General features: G+C 43.6%; 1 protein-coding gene across 2 annotated transcripts in view; it reads left to right on the top strand.

Annotated features, from left to right (window-relative positions):
• Window positions 1-10,764, top strand: part of fancg (FA complementation group G) — a 66,606-nt gene that overhangs the window by 15,187 nt on the left and 40,655 nt on the right. For both annotated transcript variants that reach the window (XM_048601741.1, XM_048601749.1), the window contains exons 3-4: window positions 645-773; window positions 1,862-2,052. In XM_048601741.1, coding sequence (XP_048457698.1) covers window positions 645-773; window positions 1,862-2,052 — 320 coding nt within the window. The remainder of the gene's footprint in view (window positions 1-644; window positions 774-1,861; window positions 2,053-10,764) is intronic.

Raw genomic sequence — 10,764 nt, 5'->3', positions numbered from 1 at the left:
GATGCTGCTTGGCCTGCTGTGTTCATCCAGCCCTGCACCTTGTTGTCTCGGATTCTCCAGCATCTGCAGTTCCTACTATCTCTGATCTTATTATCAATACTGCTTTGGGTTGCCTTTGCTATGATATCATTAAACAATCCTGTCTTTTTCCATATTTTGAGATCAACAATAGCCTTCTCTTTAACTGGATTTAGAATGTGCTGTTCTAAGAAATTATACCAAAAGCACGTTCTCCCGTGAAAGAATTGTTACAATAGTTCTTTTTGAAATCCATGATGGCTAGTTCTATTTAGGTATACGGTAACTTCATCCTTAATAAGCCATTCTTACAATTCTTCGATCACAGGTAATAAACTAACTGACTTCTGGGAAATGTGCCTTGAGTTGATTTATGTGTTTCTTGCCCTCTTTGTTGAAGTAATTAATCTCTGGATCTTCTCTGTGCAATCATTTGAAGTCAAAACTTGCACTCCAATGTTGAATCACCGATGTAGTAAGGTTCAATGGTACAATATTGATTGAGTCACGTGTCGTCCTTCATTGTCAAAACAATGGATAAATGTTGCAGTATGGGGTGGCCAATCAGCTAGGTAACCTTTCCTTTGATTGGAGTCCATAACTAATTCTTTATGGTCCTTGTGCAGGTCTGCCGCCAACTATACCCAGCATTCCCTTGGAACTGACTATTCTGTACAATACAATTGTTTTAAGTCTCAGTTTGTCTGACGTCAACCAAAATGTTAACTCCTTGTTGTATGAGGGACTTGTCCGAGGTGAGTTTTAAACTTTATTTGTCAGGTGAATCGGGCATTGTTTGCTATAACCACTGTTTGCATTTGTGTTCATCATTCACAGCTTCAAAATTTTTCTGATTACTTTATAGCCAATTACTGCTGCATTTTTAGGGAAATGTGGCAACCAATTTGCAAAAAGCAATGAAATAAATCGCCAGGGGATCACTTTGAGAAATGTGGAGAGACTGGGCTCAATTTAATTTCTAATTGAAGAGACAGAATCTTTGACAGTGCAGCATTCCCTCTCTACTACACTGAAGTGTCAACCCAAGTTATAAGCTGAAATCTCAGGTGTGGGACTTGAACCTGCAAACCTCTTGAATTGAAGTGAGTGCAAGCACAGCTTTGCAGCTGACATCTGTTAGAGGCCTTGAGACAGCCTTGCCAAGGTGCATGAGAGCAGCAAAGTGACTTGCTCATCACTTTTCTTATTCCTCCTGAGGAGAGTACCCCAGCTGCTTGCTCTTCAGGGGTAGTTCCTGTGACTAGATGAACGGAGAATATTTCCTCTTGGTGCTCTGTTAAAACATTTGGTGTGATTTCATAGAATCCCTACAGTATGGAAACAGGCCATTTGGCCCAGCAAGTCCACACCGCCCCTCTGAAGATCATCCCACCCAGACCCATTCCCCTATAGTTCCCAAGTCTAACCCACCCAACCTAAATGTCCCTGGGTACTATGGGCAATTTAGCATAGCCAATCCACCTAACCTGCACATCTTTGAACTGTGGGAGGAAACCCACGCAGACATGGGGAGGACATGCAAACTCCACACAGACAGTCACCTGAGGCTGGAATCGAACCCGGGTCCCTGGTGCTGTGAGGCAGCAGTGCTAACCACTGAGCTATCGTGCTGCCCACTTCAGTCTACATAGCTTGCTGCAACTACTAAATTATTTCATTTTAATTTGTGCTATCCAGTTTAAATGCTCTTGTTTCTTTGTCGTTTTCTTGACCCAAATGTTTTAATAATATAGAAATAAAATTATAACAAGAAAAATTTCATTCTTATTAATACTTTTAAGTTGCTTGGTGTTTTGTTTTAACTTTTTTTTCCAAAAAACAGGATTAGAAGCTTATGATGCACATTTTGATCGACTGGACATCACGAAATTATGGGCAATGATATTTCAGAGCATCCATGACCCAAATTTTATACAGGCAGTTGATCAGCTGATCTACTTGCAATGTATCCTGTGGCTGGTTTGCAATCAACTGGAGAAGATTGATACTGTACTTCACTTACTAAGAGACAGAGTAAGTGAGCAAGGTAGCTGTGGATTAATTATGATTGCTGTGCTCCAGGACTGTTCTGCATATTTTATCCTGGAAAAGACTTGCAGCCAAGCTATGATGACATTGTATTTAGCAAATGGCTTGTCCAGAATGATTAGTTTCCTGATCCAAACCCATGCTGAGGTATGTGAGCAGATGAATGTTGCTTGCAGTGTAATTTGAGAACCACTTGCTCTGTGCCTCCTGCAAAGAAGTAAAGAACGAAGAATAAAAGGATAGAACAGATGAATACATGGCTGAGGAACTGATGCAGGGGAGAAAGATTCACCTGAATTGGAAGGGGACTAATACACTGGCAGGGAGATTTGCCAGAGCTGCTCATGAGGATTTAAACTAGTGGCGGGTGGGAGAGAGATCCAGGAAATGGTGAGGAAAGTGATCAGTTTCAGAGTTGTACAATTGGGAAAAGGAGCAAGTCAAACAGTCAGAGCAGGCAGGAACAAAGCAGAGACTGAGGTAAGGCTGATAAATTAAAATGCATTTATTTCAATGCAAGAGGCCTAACAGGTAAGGCAGATGAACTTGGGGCATGGTTGGGAACATGGGACTGGAATATCGTAGCAATTACAGAGAAGTGGCTCAGGGATGAACAGGACTGGCAGTTAATGTTCCAGGGTATAGATGCTATAGGAAGGTGGGCAAAACAGGAATGGGAGTGACTTTTTTGATTAGGGATAATATTACACCTATACTTAGGGATGATATTCCTGGGAATACATCCAGGGAAGTTATTGGGTGGAAGTGATAAATAAGAAGGGGATGATCACCTTGTTGGGATTGTACTATAGACCCCCAAGTAGTCAGCGGGAAATTGAGAAACAAATTTATAAGGAGATCTCAATTATCTGTAAGAATAATAGGGTGGTAATGGTTGGGGAGTTTAACTTTCCAAACATAGACTGGGACTGCCTCGGTGTAAGGGCTTGGATGGAGAGGAATTTGTTAAGTGTGCACAAGAAAATTTTCTGATTCAATATGTGGATGTACTTACTAGAGAAGGTCCAAAACGTAACCTACTCTTGAGAAATAAGCCAGGGCAGGTGACTGAGGTATCAGTAGGGGAGCACTTTGGAGCCAGTGACCATCATTTATTTAGTTTTGAAATAGTATTGGAAAAGGATAGACCAGATCTAAAAGTTAAAGTTCTAAATTGGAGGAAGGTCAATTTTGACTGTATTAAGCAAGAACTTTCAAAAGCTGATTGGGGGAGGATGTTTGCAGGAAAAGGATAAAAGAAGAAGCATATATACAGCAGAGATCCAGTGAGTCCTTGGAGTATAAAGGAGTATACTTAAGAGGGAAATCAGGAGGGCAAAAAGGGGACATGAGATAGCTTTGGCAAATATGGTTAAGAGAATCCAAAGGGATTTTATAAATACATTAAGGACAAAGGGTAATTAGGGAGAGAATAGGGCCTCTTAACGATCAGCAAGGCTGCCTATGTGTGGAGGTGCAGAAGATGGGGGAGGTACTGAACGAGCATTTTGCATCAGTGTTTACTGTGGAGAAAGTTATGTAAGATACAGAACGTAGGGAAATAAATAGCGACATCTTAAAAAATGTCCATATTACAGATGAGGAGGTGTTGGATGTCTTAAAATGTGTAAAGGTGGATAAATACCCGGGACATGATCAGGTGTACCCTAGAACTCTGTGGAAAGCTAGAGAAGTGATTGCTGGGCCCTTGCTACGATATTTGTATCATCTATAGCCACAGATGAGATGCCGGAAGACTGGAAGTTGGCTAACGTGGTACCACTATTTAAGAAAGGTGGTAAGGAAAAGCCAGGGAACTTTAGACTGGTGAGTCTGACATCAGTGGTGGGTGAGTTGTTGGATAGAATCCTGAGGGACAGGATTTACGTGTATTTGGAAAGGCAAGGACTGATTTAAGGATAATCGACATGGCTTTGTGCATGGGAAATCGTGTTTCACCAACTTGATGGAGTTTTTTGAAGAATTAATAAAGAGGATTGATGAGGGCAGAGTGGTGGACGTGATCCATATGGACTTTAGTAAGGCGTTCAACAAGGTTCCTCATGGTAGACTGGTTAGCAAGGTTAGATCACATGGAATCCAGAGAGAACTAGCATTTTGAGTACAGAACTAGCACGAAGGCAGAAGACAGAGGGTGGTTCTGGAGGGTTGTTTTTCAGACTGGAGGCCTGTGACCAGTGGTATGCCACAAGGATCGGTGCTGGGTCCACTGCTTTTCATCATTTATATAAATGATTTGAATGTGAACATAGGAGGTATGGTTAGTAAATTTGCGGATGACACCAAAATTGGTGGTGTAGTGGATAGTGAAGAAGGTTACCCCTCAGTACAACAGGATCTTGTTGAGATGGGCCAATTGGCTGAGGAGTGGCAGATGGAGTTTAATTTAAATATTTGTGACGTGCTGCATTTTGGAAAGGCAAATCAGGGCAAGACTTATACACTTAATGGTAAGGTCCTGGGAAGTGTTCCTGAAGAAAGAGACTTGGGAGTGCAGGTACGTAGCTCCTTGAAAGTGGAGACGCAGGTAGACAGGATAGTGAAGAAGGTGTTTGGCATGCTTGCCTTTATTGGTCAGTGCATTGAGTATAGGAGTTGGGAGGTCATGTTGCAGCTGTACAGGACATTGGGTAGGCTACTTTTGGATCACTATGTGCAATTCTGGTCTCCCTGCTTTGGAAAGATGTTGTGAAACTTGAAAGGGTTCAGAAAAGATTTACAAGCATGTTGCCAGGGTTGGTGTGTTTGAGCTATAGGGAGAGATTGGGCTACTTTCCCTGGAGCATCAGAGGCTGAAGGTTGACCTTATAGAGGTTTAAAAAATCATAAGGGGCATTGATAGAGTGAATAGACAAGGTCTGTTCCCCAGGGTGCTGGAGTCCAAAACTAGAGGGCATAGGTTTAAGATGAGAGGGGAAAGATTGAAAAGGGACCTAAGGAGCAACGTTTTCATGGAGAGGGTGGTGCATGTATGGAATGAACTGCCGAGGAAGTGGTGGAGGCTAGTACAATTACAACGTTTAAAAGGCATCTGGATGGGTATATTAACAGGAAAGAGTTTAGAGGGATATAGGTTAGATGCTGGCAAATCGGTCTAGATTTGTCTAGGATATCTGGTCAGCATGGACAAGTTGGACCAAAGGGTCTGTTTCCGTGCTGTACATCTCTATGTCTCTATAACTTGGAATCGTTGAATCATACAGAGAGACCCATCAGCCCATCGTGTTTGCACCAACAAAAACTACACTAAATCTACACTTGTCCCACTTTCCAGTACTTGGCCGAAGTACTTTTTAAAAGTTGTGAGGTTTCCCACCTCAAATACCCGCCCAGGCAGTGCATTCTAGATTCCCACCACCCTCAGAGTGAAAGACATTTTCCTTTAAATCCCTTCTAAACCTCCTGACTCTGGGAACAGCAGGGCTTCATGCTATCCTGGTGAGGCAAAATAGTACTGTGCAAGTTTTCCTTAGAATGGAATGAAAGTTTAAGATCAAGCTGAACATCATTTTACCTATTCTTAAAGGGGACAGATTTAGGGAGTACACATGTAGAATGTCAAGGTGTTGTCCAGAACAAATGGGACTTTGGTTGTTGCTGTCCTGAGCTTTGAACAGATTCTTTGAGAGACAGTAGTTGACTCCACTGAACTAAGAGTCTGCGACGGCACTAACCCAAACAAGCACCATGTTTGTATGTATCAAGCGAAATACTTTGCATTTGGGTGTCAAAAGCTCTTTTGATGTCCGTTAAAATACGCTTAAATGCCAATACTGTGCCTCTGTAAAGTGGTTCTTTTCACTGACCAGAAATAGCTTATGTGCAACTGCAGTTGCTTTTATTGTATTCCTTGTGTTTGAGCAAAAGGATCCTAATCTGTTTGTTAATACTGTTGAAGGGAAGGTGAATGATTTATTGGAAACCTGGCTATTTTGATCCTGGATAACAGAACAGTGTTATGGTATAGGGCAAAATTTCTTTCTATATGTTTTAATTTGGATTATTTTGTCAGTATTAGTAATATTAATGGTTTTGGACCATGAAGTCTCTACAGTGCTACTGGACCGTTAGAGAGAGAGAGAACTGCTGGTGGTTTAACCTGAAGGTCACGTTGCCTCAAGCGAGTGGAGAGGTTAAGGAGGTTAGCCAAGAACACGTTGCTCTGTTAACTGCTCTTTCCACCTATCTTGCCACCATCATGGTAACCTCAGCTGATACGGGAATTGACCCACAAAATTGGCATTATTCTGCATTGCAAACCAGCCATCCAGCACTCTCTCCAATGCATTCACACCTTTCCTATAATGTGGTGCCTCCAAGTGTACACAGTACTCCAAGTGAGGTCTAACAAGTATTCTGTTCAAGTTCAACATCACCTCCTAGTTCTTGTAATCTAGGCCCTGTTAATATAGCTGAAAACATAAAGCTGACAACAGTGTTGTCCCAGTTGAATTCACATCCTTCTTGTCTGTGTGTATTGAGACCATTGAGTGTCTCTTGTTGGACAACACATTCATAATAGCACAAACCAAACAGACACATGCCAGGGAATTCCCAGAGGCCTGGCATTCCAACTGGAACTCCATCAACAAACACATTGAACTGGACCCGATATGCAAACCATTGAAAAACAGAAATGGAAGTAGTGCCATCCACCCCAGCAAACTGAGGCATATGAATAACAAGCGGGACAGGACACCAACGCTTCACCGAAGGCACGCTGACGATGTTACCTAGAAAGGTGATGAAACGTCTGCGATCAAACACGCTGGTTTGGCAAGCAAGTCTGCAACCTCATCCACAACCTAAGCGACAAATCTCAAAAGCCCCTACTGTACTGTTTGTACACCCACGACTGTGTTGCCAAATTCCAAATGAACGCCATCTGCAAGTTTACTGACGACTGCACTGTGGTAGAACGGATATCAAATGACGCGTCAGAATAAAGAAAGGGGATAGAGGGCTTGGTGACATGGTGCAATGATAACAACCTCTCTCTCAATGTTGACAAAACTAAAGAGCTGATCATTAACTTCAGAAAGAAAGGAGGAGAACATGCCCCCATCTACATCGACGGAACTGAGGTTGAGAGGGTGGACAGCGTCAAGTTCCTTGGAGTGATAATAATCAACAACCCGTCCTGGACTTCCCACGTAAATGTGACCATCAAGAAGGCACAACAATGCCTCCTCTTCCTTGGGCAGCTCAGGAAATTTGGCACTTCCATAAGGACCCTCACCGATTTTTGCAAATGCACCATAGGTAGCATACAGTTCACATACATAACAGCCTGGTATGGCAACTGCTCTGCCCAGGACCGTAAGAAACCACAGAAGGTTGTGTGCACAGCCCTGACCATCATGAGCCAACCTTCCATCCATGGACTCCATTTACACGTCTCGTTGCTGTGGAGAGGCTGCCAACGTCATCAAAGATCCATCCCACCACAATAATGGTCTCCTACAAGCTCTTCCATCAGACAGAAGATACAGAAGCTTGAACACGCGCACCAATAGGTTCAAGAACAGTGTATTCCCTGCTGTTATTAGACTGATGAATGGACTCTATAACTTTAACAAGATCATCATTATTTGATGTGATCTTGCCTGACGCACGCCCTGCATGCCTTACTCTGTCCAAGTTGTTTTTTACCCTATGATCTGTGTATGTCCTTGCTCACTATGATCTGCCTGTACTGTTGGCAAACAAAGTTTTTCACTGTACTTGGGTACATAGAATCATAGAATCCCTACAGTGCGGAAACAGGCCCTTCGGCCCAACAAGTCCACACCGAACCTCAGAGCATCCCACGCAGACTCATCCCCCTATAACCCACCTAATCTAGGGCAATTTAGCATGGCCAGTTACCTAACCTGCACATCTTTGGCCTGTGGGAGGAAACCAGAGCACCTGGAGGAAACCCATGCAGACGGGGAGAATGTGCAAACTCCACACAGACAGTCACCCAAGGCTGGAATCGAGTCCGGGTCCCTGGGACTGTGAGGCAGCAGTGCTAACCACTGAGCCACTTAGAAGAAGCAAGGTAGTATTGGAGGCTTTGATGAATTCAAAAATGGACAAACCCCCGATCTGGACACACGTGACAATAAATTACATCAAATCAAATCTCCTTTCTGATGCACCCAAATTCAACATTTTGCTACTGCTGCTGGCTGTTTTCTGTTCAGACTGCATTGTACTCTATTTTGGAAGGCTGTTCATTAATCAGTTAGCTCAGTTGGTTGGACAGCCAGTTTCTGATGCAGAGTAATAACAACAGCGTGAGTTCAATTTCCACGCGACTGAGGTTACTGAAGGACTCTCCCTTTGCTTGAGGTGTGGTGACACTCGGGCGTAAACCACCACCAGTCATCCCTGTCTAGTGAGGAAAGCAGCTTGATAGTTTGGTAGAACTATGGCAACTTTACTTTTAAAGAACAAAGAAAATTACAGCACAGGAACAGGCCCTTCGGCCCTCCAAGCCTGTGCCGATCCAGATCCTCTATCTAAAACTGTCACCTATTTTCCAAGGATCTGTATCCCTTTGCTCCCTGCCCATTCATGTATCTGTCTAGATACATCTTAAATGATGCTATCGTGCCCGCCTCTACCACCTCCGCTGGCGACGCGTTCCAAGCACCCACCACCCTCTGCGTAAAGAACTTCCCACGCATATCTCCCTTAAACTTTTTCCCTCTCATCTTGAAATCGTGACCCCTAGTAATTGAGTCCCCTACTCTGGGGAAAAAGCTTCTTGCTATCCACCCTGTCTATACCTCTCATGATTTTGTAGACCTCAATTAGGTCCCCCCTCAACCTCCACCTTTCTAATGTAAATAATCCTAATCTACTCAACCTCTCTTCATAGCTAGCACCCTCCATACCAGGCAACATCCTGGTGAACCTCCTCTGCACCCTCTGCAAAGCATCCACATCCTTTTGGTAATGTGGCGACCAGAACTGTACGCAGTATTCCAAATGTGGTCAAACCAAAGTCCTATACAACTGCAACATGACATGCCAACTCTTGTATTCAGTACCCCGTCCGATGAATGAAAGCATGCCGTGTGCCTTCTTGACCACTCTATCGACCTGCGTTGCCATCTTCAGGGTACAATGGACCTGAACACCCAGATCTCTCTGTGCATCAATTTTCCCCAGGGCTTTTCCATTTACCGTATAGTTCGCTCTTGAATTGGATCTTCCAAAATGCATCACCTCGCATTTGCCTGGATTGAACTCCATCTGCCATTTCTCCGCCCAACTCTCCAATCTATCTATATTCTGCTGCATTCTCCGACAGTCCCCTTCACTATCTGCCACTCCACCAATCTTAGTGTCATCTGCAAACTTGCTAATCAGACCATCTATACCTTCCTCCAGATCATTTATGTATATCACAAACAACAGTGGTTCCAACACGGATCCCTGTGGAACGCCACTGGTCACAGTTCTCCCTTCCACTACAACTCTCTGTCTCCTGTTGCCCAACCAGTTCTCTATCCATCTAGTTTGTACACCCTGGACCCCATGTGACTTCACTTTCTCCATCAGCCTACCATGGGGAACCTTATCAAACGCCTTACTGAAGTCCATGTATATGAATTCTACAGCCCTTCCCTCATCTATCAACTTTGTCACTTCCTCAAAGAATTCTATCAAGTTGGTAAGACATGACCTTCCCTGCACAAAACCATGCTGCCTATCACTAATAAGCCCATTTTCTTCCAAATGTAAATAGATCCTATCCCTCAGAACCTTCTCCAGCAGCTTCCCCACCACTGACGTCAGGCTCACCGGTCTCTAATTACCTGGATTATCCTTGCTACCCTTCTTAAACAAGGGGACAACAGTAGCAATTCTCCAGTCCCCACCCATGCTCAAGGATGTTGCAAAGACATCTGTTAAGGCCCCAGCTATTTCCTCTCTCACTTCCCTCAGTAACCTGGGATAGATCCCATCTGGACCTGGGGACTTGTCCACCCTAATGCCTTTTAGAATACCAAACACTTCCCCCCACCCTCCTTATGCCAACTTGACCAAGAGTAATCAAACATCTATCCCTAACCTCAACATCCGTCATGTCCCTCTCCTCGGTGAATACTGATGCAAAATACTCATTAAGAATCTCACTCATTTTCTCTGACTCCTCGCATAACTTCCCTCCTTTGTCCTTGAGTGGACCAACTCTTTCTCTAGTTACCCTCTTGCTCCTTATGTACAAATAAAAGGCTTTGGGATTTTCCTTAACCCTGTTTGCTAAAGATATTTCATGACCCCTTTTAGCCCTCTTAATTCCTCGTTTCAGATTGGTCCTACTTTCCCGATATTCTTCCAAAGCTTCGTCTGTTTTCAGTCGCCTAGACCTTATGTATGCTTCCTTTTTCCTCTTTGCTAGTCTCACAATTTCACCTGTCATCCATGGTTCCCTAATCCTGCCCTTTCTATCCCTCATTTTCACAGGGACATGTCTGTCCTGCACTCTAAATCAACCTCTCTTTAAAAGCCTCCCACATATCAAATGTGGATTTACCCTCAAACTTCTGCTCTGAAACCACATTTCCCAGCTCCTGCCGAATTTTGCTATAGTTGGCCTTCTCCCAATTTAGCACTTTTCCTTTAGGACCACTCTCGTCTTTGTCCATGAGTATTCTAAAACTTACGGAATTGTGATCA

The sequence above is a fragment of the Rhincodon typus genome, chromosome 1, assembly GCF_021869965.1.
Source record: "Rhincodon typus isolate 14 chromosome 1, sRhiTyp1.1, whole genome shotgun sequence".
NCBI classification, from domain to species: Eukaryota; Metazoa; Chordata; class Chondrichthyes; order Orectolobiformes; family Rhincodontidae; genus Rhincodon; species Rhincodon typus.
Note: the sequence above shows the minus strand (reverse complement) of the source record. Positions and strands in the feature narration are given on the sequence as shown.